Raw genomic sequence first — 22925 nt, 5'->3', positions numbered from 1 at the left:
CTCAACAAGGTTTTACGACGTCGTTGAGGTGACGCTGTAAGCAATTACGGGTCGCTCATTTGGGTTGGGCCCGAAGATGGAAGCCCATGAAGATTGAAAAAGAAGGTGGGCACGGTACAGGGTCATCATTAACTGTTTCTTCATGCGTGGGAAATGTCAGATCTTCGGGAATTGAAATTAATTAATCATGGACTGTCCCAGTGCTTCAGCTGTGCCACTGCAAGCGAAATGAGCTTGCGTGATGTGGGGTAGGGTTCAAATCCCTGCATTATTTTGTTATTTTATTAATCTTTAATGATAAATGTCTTTGTTCATTGGTATGGATGGTTACTCCCGGTAGAGACGATTGTTCAAGTGGTCGAAGATGCTTCTTGGTCTCCCAAATACTTTGGTAGTGGGTCAAGTTAAAAGAGTTATTCTAAATTGTTGTATGAATTAAGCTAGAAAATATGCGAACTTTTAACAGAAATAATATAAAAAAAAATAAAAAATTACATGAAAGGACATAGACCAAATTAATTTACCAATTACTCCTAATTACTCTAGCAGTAATGAGTAGTCAGAACTCTGGAAACTGAATTCTGGACATTAATTTTTTATTTTTTTAAATTTGTTTTAATATTTATATATTTATATTTTTTATGTGAAAATAAATAAAAATAAAAATAATATTTATTTTATATGTTTATTAAAATTTATTTTACATAATTATGATAATAAATAATATTTTTATTTTTGTTATTATATTATTTAACATAATTATGATTTTTGTAAAATGATATTAATATAATATTCTGAAATTATATTTTTAGTTATTTAATATTAAATTTTAAAAAAAAGAAAAATTACAATAATAATTGAATTAATTTTAAATTTTTATTTGATAAAAATTACAGTAATAATTTATTTAATTTTATATTTTTATAAAATAAATACAAGTATTAAATAATAATAAGTTTATTTATTTAATTTGAGATATTAATCTTTATTAAAGTTTATATATAATTATTTATTTAAAAAATATGTTATTAATATTAATAAATATTATTAAATAATATTATGTAGATATATATATATATATATATTTAATATAAATTACTAATAGTAAAATTTATAAGTTGTAATGACATTTATAAAATTAAAAATTACATGAAGAAAATTTTAAAGTAATAACAACACCATAAATCAATGGCGGAAAGTAAAAGCTTGAGCGATATTTGAACATGTCTTCCTTTTATGACTAGGAGTGTGACAATAAGAATAATGTTTTGGCCGACTTTGTTGTTCTCTAATGTTCATCTCTGTCCTTATCCTACTGCACTTGGGTCGACCATTTGAAATTCTTTTTAGTTCTGGATTTGGACACAAATTTGAGCCCGTGTAAGTTGGCCAATAGTCTTCATGTCTGAGTGCTCCAAACTGACATTCGTATACTTTAGAAACTCGTTATAAGGTATACAGGGAGATATGTAGATGTCAAAGTTGTGGTATGTATAAGCATGAAGCAAGTACATGTGATGTGAACTTTTTGAAACTTGTCACAATCACACCATATTTCATCTAACTATACTATAAATCTTCCTACGGGTTGAATTTCTGTCGAATGTTGCGTTTCTTCAACTAAAATCTAGTGCTTGTTTTGTCAAAGGTAATGACTTTATGAATGTTCGCCTTTGATAGTGCATCTTGAATTGCTTTAGTTGTAACCTTCGAGTACATATGTCAAGTATTAATCATTGCATCTACTTTTCTACCTCTGTCAATTAAGAACTTACTGCAACGGGTGGATGTTGCCATGACCATGGAGCAAATTAACAGGTTTATAGTTTTCTTCAAGACCGAATTGATTGACTCTGCTAGGTTTATTGTCATGTGTCCCCAGCGTCGTCCATTGTCCGATGCCAGTGTCCATTTTTCCCTTGGAATGTTGTCCAACCATTGTGCAATTTCAAGATTATTATCTTTTACTATGTTGTAATAGTAAAAGAATCTTGGTTCAGTCATCCCATATGTTGGAAATAAGATTACAAATAAAATTAATATAACTAGCTAAGCAATTGTATAAAATATTAATGATAATATAAAGTATGTAAAAAATTAAAATTACCCATATTGAGGACATCTTTCTTCAGTGTAGCGTTTTTGAATCGTCGTATGAAGTTTTGTGCAATGTGTGTAATGCAATAGATATGGACAGAATTGTTTTCTGTCTAACCACTTCCATTTCTGGTGTATGCACTTCTTATGGCTTCTTGACGATTCGAAATGATGCACAATCCCTCTTGCGGGGTTACGTACCTCCTTAAGATTTTTTAAAAAAAGAACCATGTATCGCTAGTTTTACCTTTTACCACAACAAATGCAATGGAAATTATGTTGTTGCGGCCGTCTTGCACAACTGCTACTAATAAAGTCCCTTTGTATTTGTCATACAAAAATGTTCCATCCACTTGAACAATTGGTTTGCAGAAGGCAAAACCATCAATGCATGACTTGAAAGTTCAAAAAAACCTCTTTAAGAACACATTCCCCTCATCAAGCAAGCTACCCTTGTATGCCGGTTATGTACTCAATTTTCAGAGGAAGTTCGGAACATACAGTTGCATTGCAAGCAATTGTCTAGTTAACTTATGGTATGACTTCTTCCAAGAAGTCCCTTCTCAACCGAATAATTTGAATGACCTCCACAAAATTGACATGAGAGGAAGACATGATGAAAATTGAGACATGCTAAATGGATCGAGATATAGAATAACAGACATGAGCTGACAATAACGAGTTATCCAATGCAAGGCCCATTGTGTCACACACAAGAATACATGGAATGGTACATTATCAATTTCATTTATTTTCTATCTGTGCCACCACTACTACAAGATCCAACGAGAAGCGACCAACAACTAAGGACTACCAACACATTTGAAATCAGTACGACTTCCACACAATCGTATCATAAGACTGTATCAATTTCTCCGAACATTACGCCAGAAACAAATATAATTAACACAAGACATTCATTTGCAACAACATCGGAGGATATTTTTACAAACTTAGTTGGAGTTGATTTTACAACTCTGTCTTCAGCACAAACTTACATGCAATCTCTTTACTAACCGGATTTTGCTAATGAACCTAATAATTTATCAAATGCATTCCAACAACTAGATCTTCATGATGATCTAAATCCTCCACAAGTTCATCCTGAAATCCTAGAACAACAACCACAATGACGAAACCCACCATGTTACAGATATCGCACTCGTTGTGGAACTGACCACCATTACAGAGATAATTAATTATTAATGTTGGTATAAATTTATTATCATTTTTGTTAATGCACTTTATCTTCATCAATGTTACCTTAATAATATGAAATCATTAATTTTATAATATTTGTCTCAAGTATAAATAATTAACTTATAATTTACTATTATATTTACTTTTTAAAAATAATTTTTTATTCTCAAATAAAATTTATTAAAAATTATAATAGTAAAATTTTAGGGTTTAGAGTATTAAAAATTATAATATTAAATAATGTCATTTAAAAAAAATAATTTAATTAAAATAAATTTTTTATCATACTAATATTTAAAAATATTAAGTCAAAATTACATATTTAAATAAATAAATAAACAGAATAATATTTAATATTTTTATTTAATTTTTAAAAATATAATTATTATTCTTGAAGTATAAAACTTTTAAGCATTAACATTATTATCTAAAATAATATACTTATTATTTAAATATTTTAATTAGTTTTTAAAATATAATAATAATTATTTTCTAAAAATATTATTTATTATCATAATTATATAAAATAAATTTTAATAAACATGTAAAATAAATATTATTTTTATTTATTTTTACATAACAAAATATAAATATAATTTTAATAATATAATTTATTTTATTATATAAAAATATTAAAATAAATTTAAAAAAATAAAAAATCAACTTCCAAAATTCGGTTCCCCACTACCCAATTACTGCTATAATAATTGAGTCTTAGTTCTATAAATTAATTTGGTCTGATTTTTTTGACGTAATTTTTTATTTATTTTTATATTATTTCTGTAAAAAGTTCAAAATATACATATATGAGAAAAATCCCTTTTTTATGAGTTTTAGTAATTTGTTATTTGACACACCTGTCATGGTTGTTCGTGAGGATACATCTGTAGGGTCATACTGTTGTTTAACAGTTCATTTGTGTTGGCTGTCTTTTATAGAGTTATGATCCGAGAGAGCATGGCATCATCCATAACAACAGATTGCGGGTTACTATGTTGTTATACACCAGACAGTCGGCACTGGTCCTAGGACTTACCCGGATCAATACTATATATGTTGGAAAACTGTAATTGACTTTTTCTAATTATATTCTTATTTTTTAGTATGATATACTGATTTTTTACAAATTTAATAATGATTAAAATATAAAATTTAGGAGAGAGACAAAATATACTTTTTTAGTCAAATCACGAAAGATTAAAATATAACTTACTATTTAGAATAAGAATAAAAAGGCAGGGGTGTTCAAACTTCAAATAACTTTTTATGTATAAATATTTTTGTCACGTTATTGTTACTCTGTCTTTTTTTTTTTCAAATTTTTTATTATATAGATATTTAATTCATTCAAAATTTACTCTATAGAAGGCTTTGATTGTACCTTGTCTATAAAATAGAAAGGAAATTATATAATGTTAAACAAATAGAAAAGTTTTGTGTAATGACTTAAAGTCTGTAATGGAAGTATTTTTGTCGATTATATTTAAAAATTAATAAAGGTTTTGAATTGAAAATGTAACATTTATAAAATATATAGGATTTTGTGTGAATTTAAGAGGGGATAAAACTTAAGTATAATCCATAATTTTTTATACAATTCTATGATTAAAATTAAGAAATAAACTTACGCCTCTTGCAATCAAAGTTTAAGATCGATTATTAATGTAGAAATTTATATTTTAATTAAGAAAAGATTCAAAAATATTAAAGATATTAAAAATTATTTTTTCTTTTAGAAATATAGTTAGTTCAATATAAAAAGTGTAAAGAAAAGATGTTAGAGTAATTTTCTTCTTTTTAAATAGACTATTTTATAACAAAAATTACGATTTTTTTTCTCCAATGTAATTCACTCACAGTTTAAGAGTTAACAATGGCTACCTAGTGGGCCTAGTCGACGGGCTTACTCTGTACATTTTCCTGGACGTATAAATCTAGGGTCTCATCTTCTTGCTGGACAAAATTATTGCAAATCCAATCATGAATCGATCAGTATTCGGCGGTAATTTTTTGAACTTTAAATGCTTCTTACGGCAAGGAAATATAATTGAAGTTCATTCATTATCAGATATCAACATCTTCTCACTTCTCCGTTTAATCCAAAAGGAACAAATGAAAAATGAACAGCAATTAAGCAGCTCCTGTTGTTTGGTTTTGTATCAATTGTAAGTCTTGTTATTAGTCCGATTGTAAAAACATGGAATGTCAGAATATTTTAAATCAAGCTGTTAAATTGTGGTGCCAACTAGCCGCACTAAAATAATTAAAAGTCGTTCTAAAATAATTTAAAAATTTTACACCAAAATTAAAAGTTGAATTTGAATTGTGGGCACAGCCTATTAAGTGCCACAAATTGATATACAAGAACATTTGTCTTTATTTATACATGTTGGTTAATTAGAGGTCAAAAAGAAAAATTGTCCATTAAACTGGTTAAGGCTAATAATTTTATAGAGAAATAACTTAGTATTCAAAACAATAATGTTATTTTATTTGAATTATTTGTCTCTAAGGCCAAGTCTTTAACGTGGTAGGATGCGTACTTTGATGAATAAAAAATTAGAAAGAAAATTCTTCCTTTATAAATTTGTTTCCGAGAGCATGTTATAATTATGTCCCATTGATATCAGATTGGTATAATATTAAATTAGTATCAGAGCGGGTTAGATCTTAATTTTGTGAATTTGTAAAAGAGTTATTGTTAAAAAATTTTTTAAAACAAATTATTAAGTGTGTGAGTAATAAAAGAGTTCTCACTTTATCATTTTTATATTATTTTTTTAGTTTATTTGAGAAAGAGAAATTATCACAAATTATAATATTATTTTGTCTAGTTTCAAATTAGATGAGAAACTAAATTATAATTAATGAGCATTGTTAATATTTACTCATTTGAAAGCTTACAATATTTAGAGTTTTATTGAACCAAATTTACAACAAAGAGTTGATGATGCTGCTCAAAGGAAAGACTCATTGTTTGGAAGACAAGTGTACCTGTCGAGAAGTAATAAATGATTCTAAAATAAGTTCTCAAAATATCGTTTCACAAGGATTGATTTTCAATTATTAAGAATTTCTTAATTCAATTGTTTTAGCCTAAAAAATGTGAAATTAAGTAAGAATCAAAATTTAATTATAAAATTAATTATGAATAAAAGTAAATAACACAGCATACGTCTTAGTTGAACTTATAGGAGAAGAATCTATGGTGTACGAGTTTTCTCATTTAATTCTTTATGTTATTTTTTTGTTTAACTCTAAATTCGTTTTTCTTATGATTACCAATCATTTATACAAATACTATTAATACTCAATGGTTATGTAATATTAATATTCTTTTCCCTAAGATTGGTAATTTAATAAAACACCTACAAACTTGTTAATTTAATAACAATTGAAAGAGAAAGATTAGTTTGGTCCACCTAATATTTTGTCTTATTTTATCCTATAGATCCATTAATTAATCAAGGTATGGTTGCCTGATGATATAATTAATTAGTATTATGATTATGTACAATAAGATAAAAGCTAATCACAAACAGAAACCAGATATAGCTTCAAACTTTAAAATCTCATAAATTCATGAACAATAGTTTCTATAGCCCTAACTATGGATTTAGTTACTCATGCTAAAGAGAAGAACTAAAACAATCATAAATAAAGCCATAGAGAAAAGCAAACTAGAAAGATATAATTTTTCGGTCTTCAAGTATGGTCGCTCAAAACTTCAAGTCTCGCCAAGAATATGCCAATGATCCTATGCAAGAGAGACAAGATAAAAGGTATATCAAAGAGTAAAAGATAAGATGTGACCAAACTTATAATTTTGTTTAGTAGTTTGTTATTTTGTTAATTAGTACCTAACCATATTCTGTTAGAATCTTAGGGCTTAGTATTATATATAGATTATTTTCGTTTCCATTTGTACTAAGTTTTTGATTTAGCAATGAAAGTATTTTTTTACTTTCTTCTTCTTCTCTCTTTTCTCTAATATGGTATCAAGAGTTCTAGCGTAACCATGACTTTCGCTTTTACTCAAAAATCTCTTGTCCAAACTTTCTCCACCCCCATTCCCTGTCGTCTTCATAAAGACAACTATCTCATATGGAAACATGAAGCTGAATCCACCATCAAGGGATTCAAATTGAAGAAATTCATTCATGAAGATGCATCGATCCCTCACAAATATGATTCTACAGAGGATAAAGTCAAAGATAAATTGAGTGAAGCTTTCGAAGATTATGAGCAACAAGATGCTCTTCTTAAATCATGACTTTTTGAATCCATGGAAGCAGAATTCAAGATTCAAATGGTAGGTTGTGAGTGGAGCTATCAGATTTAGAAAACCCTTGACACCTATTTTAGTTCCCAAACACATGCTCTGATCAAGTAACTCAAGATTCATTTGCGATCCATTAAGAAAATGTCTTTGATCACTCTGTATCTTCTGGAAATCAAGAAGGTTGTAGATACTCTTGCAGCAATTGGTGCTCCTTTGAGTGTTGAAAAACATTTTGATGCAATTGTTGATGGGCTTCTTGATAAATATGATGGCTTTGTCACTTCCATTCTATCTCGAAAAGATCCTTACACTATCCAAGAAATAGAAGCTCTGCTAATGGTTCAAGAAGACATATTAGAATCGCGAAAGAAAGTTGATAGTACCAACATGCAAGCCAATCTTGCACATGAAAATCACTCAAATAACCGTGGTCTTAGTAACAATCAAGGCAGAGGTGGAGGATTTCAAGGTCGTGGTCGTGCTTGAGGAAGTAGATTTTAGCATACTGGTGGAAAGAATAACAAAATTCAATGCCAACTATGTGGCAAAATGGGCCACTAAGCTTATGATTGTTGGCACAGGTATGATAAAAAATTACCTGATCCAAATCAGAACTCAAATATATCTTTTTCTCATAATATAGGTCAAAATCTAGTTGCTATGCAAGTCATGAATACTTCGGCCCAACACTTGCTCTATGATGATAGTTAATATCCTGACTTAGGAGCCATTAATCATCTAACTCCTGATGTCAATAATCTTCAACAACAAACAAAGTATTCTGGCTCCGAGAAGATACATATAGGTAATAACTCAGGTATAGGAATTTCTAATATTGGTACTTCTTATATTTAGTTAAATATTACTAATCAAAATCTTATCCTGAAAAATCTCTTGCATGCGCCTTTAATTACAAAGAATTTGTTAAGTGTTTCTCATTTTGCTCATGAAAACAAGGTTTTCTTTGAGTCTCACTTGGACACTTGTCTTGTTAAATCTCAGGGAACCAAGACTACTCTTTTTTAAGGGATTTGTTGAAAATCAATTCCAAAGAAAACTTAGCTGTGTTCAACTAGATGGTAGAAAAATATATACTATGTTTACTAAATTTTTGACAGATCAAGGTATTATACATAGAATGAGTTGTTCATATACACATCAGCAACATGATACTGTTAAAAGGAAACACAAACATATAGCTAAGATTGGCCTTACCATGTTAGCTTCTTCTTATTTACCTTCTAGTTTCTGAGCAGATGTTTTTGCCACACCTAATTATGTCATCAACAGATTGCCTATTCCTAATCTTCAATTTCAGACACCCTTTCATAAGCTTTTTCACAAATTACCTAATTATACTTTTCTCAAACCTTTTGGCTGTGCTTGTTTTCCATATTTGAGACCCTACAACAAATATAAAATGGATTTTAGATCCAAACTTTGTACTTTTGTTGGCTACAGCCCTCAATATAAAGGTTACAAGTGTCTCACTAGTAAAGGTTCAATAATTATGGCAAGAAATGTGGTTTTCTATGAAACTGAGTTTCCTTACAAAGATAGAGTTCAAACCGCTACTCACATGTTCACTGATGCACAACCAGTGACAATGTTGCCTACAATTCCAATGGTCTCAAAACAACATCCAGTTTTCCAAGTAACTACTAATCTTGTTCTTTCTAGGACCCCTACTGATATTGTTCCTTGTCCAAGTATAACTCTTGAGAATTCAATCTCCGCATCAACATCTGCATTTGTTTCTGCTCAAACCAACCCTGAGACAACTTCATCTACTTTACCATAAACTAATTTTGTTGTTCCTACACTGACCATATCTCAAACTATCCACAACACTTATTCTATGACTACTCGAGCCAAAGCTGAAAATTTTAAACCCAGACTTCTTCTTGTTACTACAGAACCATCCAATCATACACAAGCTCTTGCCATTCTAGAATGGAAAGAAGCCATGCAAGCTGAGTATAATGCTTTTTTACACAATAAAACTTGGAGTCTTGTTCAACTTTCATTTGGCAGGAAAGCTCTTACCTACAAATGGTTGTTTAAAATAAAGTGTGATACTAAAGGTAAAATCAGCAGACATAAGGCCAGATTGGTTGCCCGTGGATTTACAGAACAGGAAGGGCTTGATTACATAGAAACTTTCAGCCCTGTAGTCAAACTAGTCACCATTAGGGTAGTCCTCTCCATTGCTCTATCAAGAGGCTGGCCAATCCAGAACTTGACATTAATAATGCCCTTCTCAATGGCACTCTTTAGAAGAAAATCTATATGAAACAACCACCAGGTTTCAGTAATGGTAATGACAACACTGTATGCAGACTTTACAAAGTTCTTTATGGTCTAAAACAAGCACCATGTGCTTGGTTTCAAAAGCTTAGCTCAACTCTCCATAGACTTGGCTTCAAGGAAACCAGAAGTGACACCTCTCTTTTCACTCTTCACACACAACAATTTACAATATTCATTTTAGTATATGTAGATGATATTATCATCACCAGCAGCTCCGGTCAAGTAATTTCTCACTTAATAGCTAAACTCAATGCAGAATTTCCCCTAAAAAATCTAGACAAGTTGCATCATTTTCTTGGTCTAGAAGTTTAACTAGCTTCAGATGGTGGCCTCCAGCTCTCTCAAACAAAGTACATTTTAGACTTGTTAACAAAGATTAATGTATCAAATGCAAGGTCAATAAAAACTCCTTTTTCTCTTTCAACCAAACTTCTAGTTGATGGCACTAATCACGCTCAAGATCCTCAATTATACAGATCTGTAATAGGAGTTTTGCAGTATGCTACAATCACTTGATCGGATATTGCTTGCCCTGTTAACAGATTATGTCAATTCATGCATAATCCTCTTGAAGTTCATTGGATTGCTGCAAAGAGGATACTTAGATACTTAAATGACACCACTTATTATTGTCTCTATTTTAATAAAACAAATGATCTTAACATTTCTGCTTTCTGCGACAGTGATTGAGCCTCAAATCCCAATGACTTGAGGTCAACTTCTGATTATTGTGTGTATTTAAGAAACAACATTGTCTCCTAGACAACAAAGAAGCAAAAAGTTGTATATAAGTCAAGTACTGAAGTTGAATTTTGATCCTTATTAGTAGTAGCCTCAAAAATTGCTTATATATGAAACTAGCTCATTGAACTGCAGATTCCCATGACAAGAGTTCTACTGATTTGGTGTGATAATCAAGGAGCTGTGCTTCTTTCTGCAAATCCAGTTTTGTACAGCAAAACCAAACACTTTGAATTGGATTTATAGTATATTCGAGAGAAGGTTGCCAGAGGAGAATTGATTGTTAAACATGTACCAGCTCATTTTCAAGTTGCAGATTTACTCACCAAGGCACCTTTATCAAGCATCTTTTTGGAGTTAAGACCCAAACTCAATGTGAAACAAAAATCCACATTGAGTTTGCAGGGGCATAATAGGGAGCAGGACCAAACTTATAATTATGTTTAGTAGTTCGTTATTTTGTTAATTAGTACCTAACCATATTCTGTTAGAATCTTGAGACTTAGTATTATATATAGATTATTCTTGTTTCTGTTTGTACTAAATTTTTGATTCAGCAATGAAAGTATTTTTTAGTTTCTTCTTCTTCTCTCTTCTTTCTAACACTGAGGTCTCTCTTTTTATATGATTTAAAAATCATAAAAGCTCTTTATAATTGGGCTTTTTGCAGATAAGCATGGCCATGCTTAACCTTGATACATGGACGTGCTGGTTAATATGCACGACTGTGTATGTGTTGAAGCACTCTCATCCTCGATAATAGGATCTGGACCTGTTGACTGCTATAAAGCTTTATTTTGCAACCAATTTGAACCCAAAACACGTCTTAAACCCATCGTGACTTTTTTATGCTAAACTACACGATATACAAATAAATAAATTAGTGTAAAAACTAAATAAAATAAAGACTAAATATTAATATATGAGCTATAAAAGAAGGTCTATTATAAACTTATCAGCGCTATCACAAATTCATCAAGATGTAAATTATTCAATTTTTAGTAAAATAATAAATTAAAAATAATAATATTATTTATTTCAAAATATTTGCCTATAAAATGTTAAGTCTTGTATGTTGTAAGGTATGTATATTGACGAATAAAAATTAAAAGAAAACTCTCCTTCTATAATTTTTTTTAATAACATGTTAGAATTATGTCCGGCTGATATCAATGAATAAGAAATAGAATTGATGTGCTTTTTAAAATGACAGTAATATCTAATAATTCTCTTACTTTAACATTCTTTTTATTATTTATTAAAATTTATTAAAAATATAAAAATATGAAAGTAATATTAATTTAAAAATAAAAAAAGGTGACTTACATAATTTTCATAGTTTTCAATAAATTTAAATAACAGTAAAATATGTTGTAAGGAGTTTATTACTAATATGATTCTTGAAATTTTTAGTCCATAAATTAAGATAACGAGTTTTTTTTTTAAGTTCATGAATAAATGTGTAATTTGATCTTAATTAAAGATAACATCTTTTTTTTTATCCTTAAAATTTTTATATTATACAATTTAGTCCTCGAATGTGTTGATATACTTGTATTTTAGTTTTTTCTCATAAAAATGCAAGTAAAATGTGAATAAGTAATAAACAAACTTATAATACAAAAATTGAAAACTAAATTATACAAGGCAAAAGTTTCAAAATAAAAAAAATAATAAAATGTCAGTTTCAAAGGCTATTTTATGTATTTATTTGAAATGTGTTTTTTATTATTTAATTTGGAATTTGCTTATTCACTGTAAACTTTCACTAGGTTGATAATATATTAGCTTTTGGTTACTATCTTAGAAAGTGTATGTTTTCATTTTATAGCGTAAAAAAAATTGAAAATAAATAGATAAAAATTTGATTTCTTTTTCCTTTCTTCTTAAATCCGATATAAATAGACCCGCGGATTTAAATATTTTGAATTAATTCAATCTATAAAAATTGACCAGTGTCATTTAGTTCAGCTCACATACATGCTGTACAAATGAAAAAAAGTCCATTAATTTGTTTACTTGAACTGCTATATCAATCTTTCATTTCACTTTATGGGTATTATAAATGATGTTCAATTAAATTTATTTATCTATTAATTTTGTATGTCTTTAATGTTCAACTAGATGGGGTGACAAATGAATTTGAAATTTCTAAATATTTGTTATTTTTCTCTCAATCACGTCGAGAATGGTGGGGAGAGCATCTTGCTTCAATCAAAGACATCACTTTCACATTCTTAATGACAACTACAGGAACAAACCAAAAAAGGAAGACACGCAGTGAAAGAGGGTCCGTCTATTAACTTTTCTTCATAAATAAGTATCTGATTGAAGATACACAAAAGTGCTTGATAAAGTAGAATGTTGATATACCAAAAAATAGAAGAAGAACAATGTGGACTTTAAAAATTATCCCACATGATGTATAGTGTTTTAGTTTAGTTTGGAACTTGTTCCTCCTTGTAGCAAAACAAGAGTTTGAATATTCAATAATATATTGTTAAAAAATAACCAGTATCTTTCTGGAAACTTATGTTAATTTGTATTTTATTATAAATAATTTTAACATTAATGTTTTTATTCAAATATTAATTATTAATATCTTATTATGTAATTTAAATCTTTAATCTAATGCCTTTTTATGCCTCGTATTAATTTGGTTATATTTTAAGGAGAATCCAAGAACTAGAAACAGTTATCTTTTTGTCCCTTTGCAAAACTTTGTCAAAGAGGATTTTGAAAAGTTTGGAACGTAGTTGAATTTTGAAAGTTGAAAAGTAGTAGTTGTCAACACTAACATACAATTCACTTAAAATTATAATTATTATCATCACAATTAAGTAGTTAATAATTTCATTTTTCTCATTACTTCGGAGTTCCCTATTTTATATTTCCTTCATCGTATAGCTGTAAAGTTCGAGTTATAGGTGCCAAAAGTTAGGTTAAGGGTAGGTTCCCTCCTTGACCTCAAAACAGCACTTCAAAGTTGAAATGAATAAAATTTAACGTGTATCGACGATTCCTTTGATTCTTGGTTCCACGTTGTATACTTATATTTCAAATTTTCTTATGATTTATTTATCCGAAAACATATTAATCAGCACGCAATTAGAAAAAAAAAATTATTCCTCAAAGAAGATACGAAAACTGCTCCATTCAGCAACATGTGGACTCCATCTTATGATTATTATTGATTGTCAGATTTTTTATAGGATCATAATTCATGATTAAGTTAATGTTTTTTGGCAATATATTATAGTTATTATTATTTTATATTAGTCAAAAATCTTATGTTATGGAATAAATTACAATTTTTCTTACGTAAGCCAAAACTATAAATTTGGAAGATAACAAAATTTATTGTAATTATATGGCCTTTTTAAAAGCAGAAGATTTAAACACATTTTAATATGTTCTTAAATATTAGATAATAAATTTATAAAAATTTGAATCACATATTTATTTTAAAAAAATGTTGCAATGGACCCGTAAATAATTTTTGAATTTAATTGTCTGGAGAACAATTGTAATTTGTAAACGCTAAATCCAATAGTAGTTAAATATTAATTATTTAATTATATATATATATATATATATATATGAGAGTATGTTTGGATATATAATTTAGAACATAAATTTAATTACTAAATTTATTTAAATAACTAAAAAATAATTTATTTTAATGAATTATATAAAAAATATAAAAATATAAATTAATTTCATAAACTATTTAAAAATCTTTCTGAAATAAGTAAAAAATGTTGATTGAAAGCCGAATAGTTAAGTCAAAGGTGGTGGGTCCGCAATACCCGCATGATTATTCAGGCTTTAATTCCACGATAGAAAATGTTTTCACAAGGAGTGGCAGCCATACCCGCCGACTATCATAGGTGTTATGAATAAAATGATTAAAATTCTCTTTCCCCCCAAAACCTGCTCCTTCCATCAGAGTCAGAGATATGCAATGTGAACCAACCTGCTTCTCACTGTCAGCAACTCATAAAGTTACTTCAATCAATTAATTATGCACTCAAATTGAAAATCCTTACTTTCTGGTTTCTTCTCTATCTATCCACTAACTAACAAAATCTACACTCCTAAGTCCACAAAGAAAGATAAAACAAATTGACCAACAACATGTTACAGCATACCCCAAATCAAAAGTTTGATTATTTAAGATAAAATCTCACACGGGTGTCTCTCTTTCTGCTGCTGTTTCAAATTTCTTACTCCAAAAATCAGACATGAATTCCGTTCATCTCTTCATTTCTCTGTTTCTATTGGTTGCATTTCCCAGTCTGCAGAAGGTTCTTGGAAATGCAGAGGTTAGAGCTCTGATGGACTTGAAGGCCTCTCTGGACCCAGAGGGCAAGATCCTTAGCTCGTGGATCAGTGATGGTGATCCATGCAGTGGCTTGTTCCAAGGGATTGCGTGCAACGAGCACAGGAAAGTGGCCAACATCTCCTTGCAGGGAAAGGGTCTTTCGGGTTGGCTCTCTCCAGCAGTGGCTGAACTCAAATGCTTGTCGGGCTTATACTTGCATTACAACAATCTTTCTGGTGAGATACCCCCACAGATTTCAAATCTCACTGATTTGGTTGATCTCTATCTTGATGTGAATAGTCTATCTGGAACCATTCCTCCTGAGGTCGGCAACATGGCTAGTCTCCAAGGTAAAGTATATACAATATAGTCTTCTAGTTCTAGTATCATTTTTTCCATAGTGGTTTAATATTATACAAGATAAGTTCTTGTAAGTTTATGTTAACTTTGATGAAGAAGATACCTCTAATGCTGCATAACATTTGAATTGCCTTCAACCATATGAATCAACTGCAATTAAAAGGTTTGGACTTTAGAAATTGGTTTAAGTGTTTTCGATGATTATGTTGATACAAGTTATTTGTTTTTTCTTCAGTGCTGCAACTGGCTGACAACCAGTTGGTTGGGAATATACCTACTCAGATGGGTTCCTTAAAGCAGCTTAGTACTCTTGCTTTGCAGTACAACAAATTAACTGGTCAAATTCCTCTTAGCTTGGGGAACTTGGAGAGGCTAAGCAGGCTAAATTTGAGCTTCAACAACTTTAGTGGTATGATTCCGGCAACACTAGCACATAATGAACATTTGGAAGTTCTAGACATTCAGAACAATTCTCTATCAGGAATTGTTCCTTCGGGTATGCCTCTATCCTCCTTAGACGACTTTTTTAAAACTTCTATCAGGTTCTCACACCACCAAACTTTCCTCGCATTGTTCTTTATACATTTTAGTGTATTGTATAATTTTTATATACTGATAAAAATTTTAAAAATGAAAATGAAGCATTGAAAAGACTTGGGGAAGCATTCCAAGGTGCAAACAACCCAGGTTTGTGTGGATTTGGGTTTTCAACCTTGAGAGTTTGCAACAAAGATCAAGACTTAAAAGTCAATCATATTGACACCTCAGATCAAGGCCAACACAAAAATAGTAATCCTGCTAAGGCGCTCCCTGAGCCTGCAAATCTCCAGTGGCATTGTAACCAAATCCATTGCTCAAAATCAGGAAGGTTTCCTCAAACTGTCATCACAGCAGGTGTTATAATCATTACTCTCACATTAATATGTGCTGGATTTTTTACATTTGTCAAATACCGCCGTCAAAAGCAGAGGATTAGTAATACATCAAGTTCTTCTGAAGGGAAACTTAGTCCTGACCAGCCTAAAGAGTTCTACAGAAAAAGTCCATCTGCCCTTGTTAATCTTGAGTACTATAATGGATGGGATCCATTGTCTAATGGTCAAAATGCTGAAGCTGGGGGATTATCCAATGAATATCTAAATCAATTTAGGTTTAATGTGGATGAGGTTGAATCTGCAACACAGTACCTATCCGAAGCTAATATATTGGGCAAGAGCAAATTCTCAGCAGTTTATAAAGGGGTTCTCAGAGATGGTTCTCTTGTGGCTATTAGAAGCATTAGCGTGACATGTTGCAAAACTGAGGAAGCTGAATTTGTAAAGGGGTTGAGCTTATTAACCTCTTTGAGACATGAAAACCTTGTTAGGTTGAGAGGTTTTTGTTGCTCAAGTAGTAGAGGTGAGTGTTACCTTATCTATGACTTTGTCACCATGGGTAACCTGTCTCAATATCTTGACATAGAAGATGGAAGTGGCCATGTGCTTGAGTGGTCCAAGAGGGTTTCTATCATCAAGGGCATTGCAAAGGGTTAGTTGTTTCTAATTATCTAATTTAGTTGTTTCACCTAGATAATCGTTTCCATTTTGGTTATTGAAATGAAAGTAATGGTTACCGAAATGAAATGATAATTTTAATTGGAGAACAATATCATTAGTTCATGTTCTCATGTGTCTTAAGCTTTCCCCTTATATTTTTTAAGCAACATAAGGTACCACAAGAAAACTTCAAGCCAAAAAAAAAATTCCAGCAATGTCCTCTGTGCAAATGAATACAACAGAAAAATGACTCCAACAATAGTCAGTTTTTCAGAAAAGGACATTGGAGGAGATTACGAGTTACAATGCAGTCATTCAAACAATTGAGACTGCCTTACGATTCTTAAAATTCATGAGAACTGAATGTCATGCTGCATGAGATACTACTGTAGATAACATTTATTTCTTCTTTCTGTTTGATAGTTGCTATTCGATTGTGGGCAGGTATTGGATATCTTCATAGCAATGAAGCAAGCAAACCTACCATAGTTCACCAGAATATTTCAGTGGAAAATGTTCTCCTCGATCAACAGTTCAACCCATTGATCATGGATGCTGGACTCCCCAAGCTTCTTGCTGATGATGTGGTTTTCTCAGCACTAAAAGTAAGTGCCGCCATGGGATACCTAGCTCCCGAATACATTACCACTGGACGCTTTACTGAGAAGAGTGACATATACGCATTTGGGGTTATTGTTCTTCAAGTTCTATCTGGCAAGAAGGCAATAGGTAGTTCAATAAGAATGGCAGTTGAGTCTTTTAGATTTGATGATTCTGTTGACACAAACCTTAGGGGAAGATATTCTAAATCCGAAGCGGAGACGCTTTCAAAGCTTGCAATACAATGTACTCATGAGCTTCCTGACCAAAGGCCAACAATGGTGGATGTGATTCAGGAGCTAAGTGTGTTTCCTGCTCATTTATAATCATCATCTACTACTTTCTGTTGGTATTAAGAGACGTTAAAACTGGAAAACATTTCACAGTATCCATGGCTATTATTTCCATGAGCATATATAGTTGGCAAAATTAGCCTTTGCAAAATAATTGTAGATCTAAACGGATTCGTATCCTGTTTTGCTATGCAACAACTGGGATTGTTGAAGTATATTCTTTATCAAATTTGATTTTGTAAATCGAAGGGTGAGTTGGGTGTCAAAAGTAGAAGACCCTGTCAATTACGCTGGGTTGGGTGTCATGTTTATCGACATTTTTAATGCAATATCATTTCTTTGCCGCACATTATTATCGGTTAAAACCCAAGCTACTCAGTCAAAAGATGCACTATTTTACACTTGGCTATGTATGGTTGAAAGAACTGGCTAGAATATAGTTTTACACGAGTACAAGGTTATAGTGAAGTATGACCTCTAATCTGCCAAACACAAAATTGTTCTACATAAATAAAGGAGGAATGTTTTTTTATTTTAAAAAGAGAAAACTCTTTTTAATCTAAGATTACCGTATTCCGTAAGAAAGTCCACAACTACAGTCTTCATAGTTCCTCTTATTAAAAACTATTCACGGATTCACCCACTGGGAAGCAGTTGGATTACATTAACGCCCCCATTGACATTATTCATTCAGCCACAAAATTGTTCATAAATAGTCGCCCTTTGAACTACTTTGAGCATCCTAGGCAAAAGCAGTGTGCTGGGGATGATCTTGAAGCCATTCAGAAGGCCACCAATCTGGTCTAATAGCAACAACCTTAACATCTGCTTGTCCTTGAATGGACAAGGCACCGGACCCCTTAAAAGCTTCCTCCAGTCGCAAGAGCCCCAACCCACGACATCCTAGGGCCGTAGTCACTATACCAGCTTTTTTGCCTGATGCACTGTTCGTTACTTCTGAGCCTGGAATCACTTTGTTTAATAATTCTGGAATAGCAGAAAAGGAATGCCTCAGAATACATCATTATATAATAGACAATACTAAAGAAACCAAATACTCCTTGGCGCATTCTTACCTTTCCCATCATTTTCAACAAACCTTAGAGGAACTATACGCTTCCGAATCACCCCCCTGTGGTGTGTCCGAGCTATGAGTTCCTGGCCCACATAGCAACCTTTATCAAAGCTAATTGCATTAAGGCCTGCAAGATTATACTCAAGCGGTACTGCCTCACCTGGACATGATCAATCAATCAAGATAGTTAGAGACAAAAAACTCATCACTGAGGAGCTTATACAAGGAAACAAACTAGCACCTTTAGGAATCTCGGTTGATCCTTCTGCTACTCCCTTCTCTATTCTCCAGAGAAGAAAATTCTGTTCATCAGTCTCTTTATCAGCCTCAATTAAAGGTGCTGAAACAAATAGAAATGAGGGGGAATCATTTAGACTGAATATCTGAATATAAAACACTGGGCCATAGACACAAATTTGATTAGCAGCAAAGGAATAGATAACTAACGAGTTATATTTGATGGGAAGATCCCTCTGAAACCAAGACAGAGCAATCTGGGATCCTTAAACCACTGCCACCCACGATCACTCCCATGTGAAGACGACATTGCAGTAGGATCCACGCCAGCACCCCAGCCAACCGAGGCTGCTTCTGGTTCTTCGACACGTGAGGATTTCTCAGGAAGGCCAGCACCATAACGCTGCCAGCATGAGAAATCGTCTGAGACATTATCAATCTCAACCTTTGACCTCAACCGGTATCTGGAACACTAAAATGTTAAGAGTAGGACAAACATTAACTGCAATTAAAAAGCACAATCAAAGTATAATCTACCAAGCCAATTCATCACCAAACTTCACAACATATGAAAGGTTTGCAAGAAAAGAAAGAGTAAACTCACTTGTTGAAGGTTTGCAACAAATCATCCAACACAGAAGTATCCACATCGGCAAATAAGTCAAAGGGTTGATGGGGGTGGGACTCAGGGGCAGTGCCGGAATCATCGAGCTTGGCGTCGCAAGTGGGAGGCTTATAGAGGAAGAGGTCAAAGAGGAATCTACCTTGCGGGGTCAATAACGCAGCATAAATAGGAGGGGGCGACGCAGCAGGGACGTTGGGTGTGGGCAAATTTTCAATTTTTTCACCAATGGGTTCACCGAACTTCCGTACATCGTTGGTCAAGAGGCCCTGAAGAAACTTGAGGGTGTCGGGGCCACGGAAGCGTATAACGGAACGAGACTTGAGGAGAGAAGCCACGGGACCAGCACTTTGGAGCTGGGTTTCGCAACACTGCTTCCATGTGGTGTGGTGGATGGCTCTGCAACATCGCCGCGCAACGGATTTGGGAAATGCCACGCGATTCATGGCTCTGCTGTTTTGAGGAAAGAAGGAGAAAATGAAGAAGAAGGTGGTGGTGTTGGTTCCAGAGGTTTGGATGGGCGCGTGGGTAGTTGGTGGGTTGACACGTTTCAAGAGATGGATAGGTGTTCGATGAAAGTTGTGTAAGGGAATCCACTCGTCTCTTCCTCCCTAGTACTACACCTGTTGCTCAACCTCACCAACTCTTTGCACTTTTTTGGTGCTCCATAAAATATTATGTTATTACTTATTTAAATTCAATTAAAATTAACAAAATTTGTTTATTCTTTGCCTAATTACTCTGTAAAATTTTTAATGAACCGTTTGTGTAAAGCATGCAAGTGAAGAAGGCACGGGTAGACGAAAAAAAGGCAAATGTTACCAGAAAAAAGTTAGTTTGAGTAACAAATAGTTTAATATTTTTTAACTGAAATTTTGAGTTCAAGTCTGATCTGAATTAAATCTGATGAAAAAAAATTAATTAATATTTAAAATATAATATTAATTAAAAATCAAAATTTATTATTATATTTCTTTTAAAGTTATTAATTAAATATTTTAAAATATAAATATTAACAATTATTATCAATATAATTTTTAATACAGAATATTTTTAATTTCTTGATAAAATCTATATATAAAAAAAAAAACAAAAGAGAGCCTTTATGGCCAAAATTAATTAGTAAGGTGTAAAGATTTTTTACTCAAACTAAAATAAAACTAAACAAAATTAAAAATTATTAATTTAGGGTTTGTTTTTTGACATTTGTATGGTGCAATTGGAAGTTACATGACATTAATTTTGAAGTTGTCACGTTTCAATTGTTATCAAGGTACAACTAAGTGATAAGAATTTCATTCCAAGCTGCGGGGGAAGAAGGACGACGATGACTGCTTCTGATGTTACGACAGAGGAAGACGACCAAAAGCATAGGAGTGTTAAGAAGATTAAGAGAGGAGAGATTGACACGGAGGTGGAGGGACATTTGACGGTTGTATAGATCCGGGTCCATTCTTGACCTTTTTAAAACTTTAGACAAAATATTAAATTAGGTTCCTTTTAAAAAGAATTATACGACATAATAGAATAAAATAAAAGTATAATTTTATTAAAATAATATATTTTTAAGTAAATAAACTTTTCTAATAAAATTACAAAAAAAAATTTATTTAAACAATTTTTATGTCATTATCAATTATAAAAATATAAAAAATTATAAAAAATAGGTTTTACGAGTATTTTGAGATATAAAATCATTAATAATAATATTCAAGTTAATGTTTTTCAAAAATTCTTTCTTGATTGATAAAATAATGAATATATGCGTTGTCTTCCAACGAGTGTTAGATAAACATTTCACAGTTAATTCAGGGACATTGTCAAGCAAAATTTTCCATTTTTTTGTAGAACTTGAAAATAATGAATATATGCGTTGAACAATTCCAAAAAATGAACTAGCTCTAGTGCAAGAATGTGCCATGTCGCTAAGAGTAAGATTTAAATTATGACAAGCACAAGGCATATATAATGCTCTCGGGTTTATTTTAAGAAATTGCTTTTGCACACCATGATGCTTCCCTTTCATATTGGAACCATGATCATAACCTTGACCCTTTACATCATTAATATTAAGATCCAAAGACTTTAGAATATTTTGTAATTCATTAAAAAGTCTCAATCTCGATGTATCATCCACCTTCAAGAATTCTAAAAAGTACTCCTTAATATTTATTTTATTAGTTGACATATTCACGCATCGTATTATTAGTCATTTTTTCTTGATGAACAATATCAGGAGTACAATCAAGAATTATGGAAAAATACTTTGCCTCTTTGATAGTCTTAATTATAGAACTTTTAACACTATGGGCAAAAAGGGAAATCAATTCCTTTTGAATTTTATTCCCAAGATAATGATAATGAATTTCACGATTTTGAATGCGTCTAACATGATCTTGAATTATCACATTGAATTCAGCAATCATTTCAATCAATCCTAAGAAATTACTATTACTATCTTGATAGAGTTTTTCATGGGATCCTCGAAAAGCCAAATTATAAGTAGCAAGACATTTTACAGCTGAAAATATTCTAAGTAACACTTGCTTCCATCACTCTTTCTCTTTCATAATTGCTTCTTGCAAGCTTTTATCAATTGTTTTATTTTTATCCAACCTTACTCTCATTTCATTCCAAGTATTCATATTAGTCATATGCTCACTACTATTTTCATGGTGTTTGAGCCTCTCACTAATATGCCTCCAATCACTTAAACCCTCATTTGCTAACAAACTTTTATTATTAATAGATTTAAACAACTTGCAACAAAAACAAAAAACTTTGTCAACATGTTTAGAATAAACTAACTATTTTCTATTGCTAATCTCACTATTGCTCAACTTCTTTCAAAAATAAGAATATGAAAAATGCCTATTACTATTATCAAGAGGAAAGTCAAGATTCAATTCTCTTATAGGCCCTCTTTCAACTAAAATATCCCTTGTTTTGTTATCAAGGTTAGCCTAGGATCATAAATATTCAAAGAAGGAATTGTTTGTTCTTCATCAATACCATTATTAGTAAGAATTGTTTGTTCTTCATCAATGCCAATATCAAAAGGAATTGTTTGTTCTTCATGAGAACCAAGATTTTCAATATTAGAAACATTGGGTATATCATTAGACACATTTGAATTATTAATTTCATTATTCTCATTGACTTCATTTTGCAAACTTTCATTTGATTAATCTAAATTTTCATGAGAAATTATATTTCTTAAAATAAATTTGTCAATAGCATATTGCTGTG

The 22925-nt window shown here is 31.4% G+C and overlaps 2 protein-coding genes across 3 annotated transcripts; one reads left to right on the top strand and one right to left on the bottom strand.

Moving 5' to 3' along the window:
- Window positions 1-8916: 8916 nt before the first annotated feature.
- Window positions 8917-20283, bottom strand: LOC113868922 (putative transferase At4g12130, mitochondrial). Of its 2 annotated transcripts, XR_003505438.1 has the most exons (6): window positions 19659-20283; window positions 19265-19518; window positions 19059-19157; window positions 18819-18977; window positions 18406-18729; window positions 8917-8928 (listed from the first exon to the last, which is right to left on the bottom strand). XR_003505438.1 is itself a non-coding variant. In XM_027504922.1 (5 exons), the coding sequence occupies exons 1-5, from the start codon at window positions 20120-20122 to the stop codon at window positions 18485-18487; spliced, it is 1221 nt and encodes a 406-aa protein (XP_027360723.1). In that variant the 5' UTR covers window positions 20123-20283; the 3' UTR covers window positions 18321-18484. The 2 variants fall into 2 exon arrangements, 1 of the variants encoding a protein (XP_027360723.1); XM_027504922.1 differs by lacking the exon at window positions 8917-8928 and having other exon boundaries at window positions 18321-18729.
- On the top strand, window positions 14875-17775 carry LOC113870209 (LRR receptor-like serine/threonine-protein kinase GSO2). The gene is made up of 4 exons (XM_027506803.1): window positions 14875-15304; window positions 15550-15810; window positions 15957-16841; window positions 17294-17775. Exons 1-4 carry the CDS (start codon window positions 14875-14877, stop codon window positions 17773-17775), a joined length of 2058 nt encoding a protein of 685 aa, XP_027362604.1.
- Window positions 20284-22925: the final 2642 nt, after the last annotated feature.

Source organism: Abrus precatorius, unplaced genomic scaffold, assembly GCF_003935025.1.
Source record: "Abrus precatorius isolate BTA unplaced genomic scaffold, Abrus_2018 Scaffold6, whole genome shotgun sequence".
Classification (NCBI taxonomy): domain Eukaryota; kingdom Viridiplantae; phylum Streptophyta; class Magnoliopsida; order Fabales; family Fabaceae; genus Abrus; species Abrus precatorius.
Note: the sequence above shows the minus strand (reverse complement) of the source record. Positions and strands in the feature narration are given on the sequence as shown.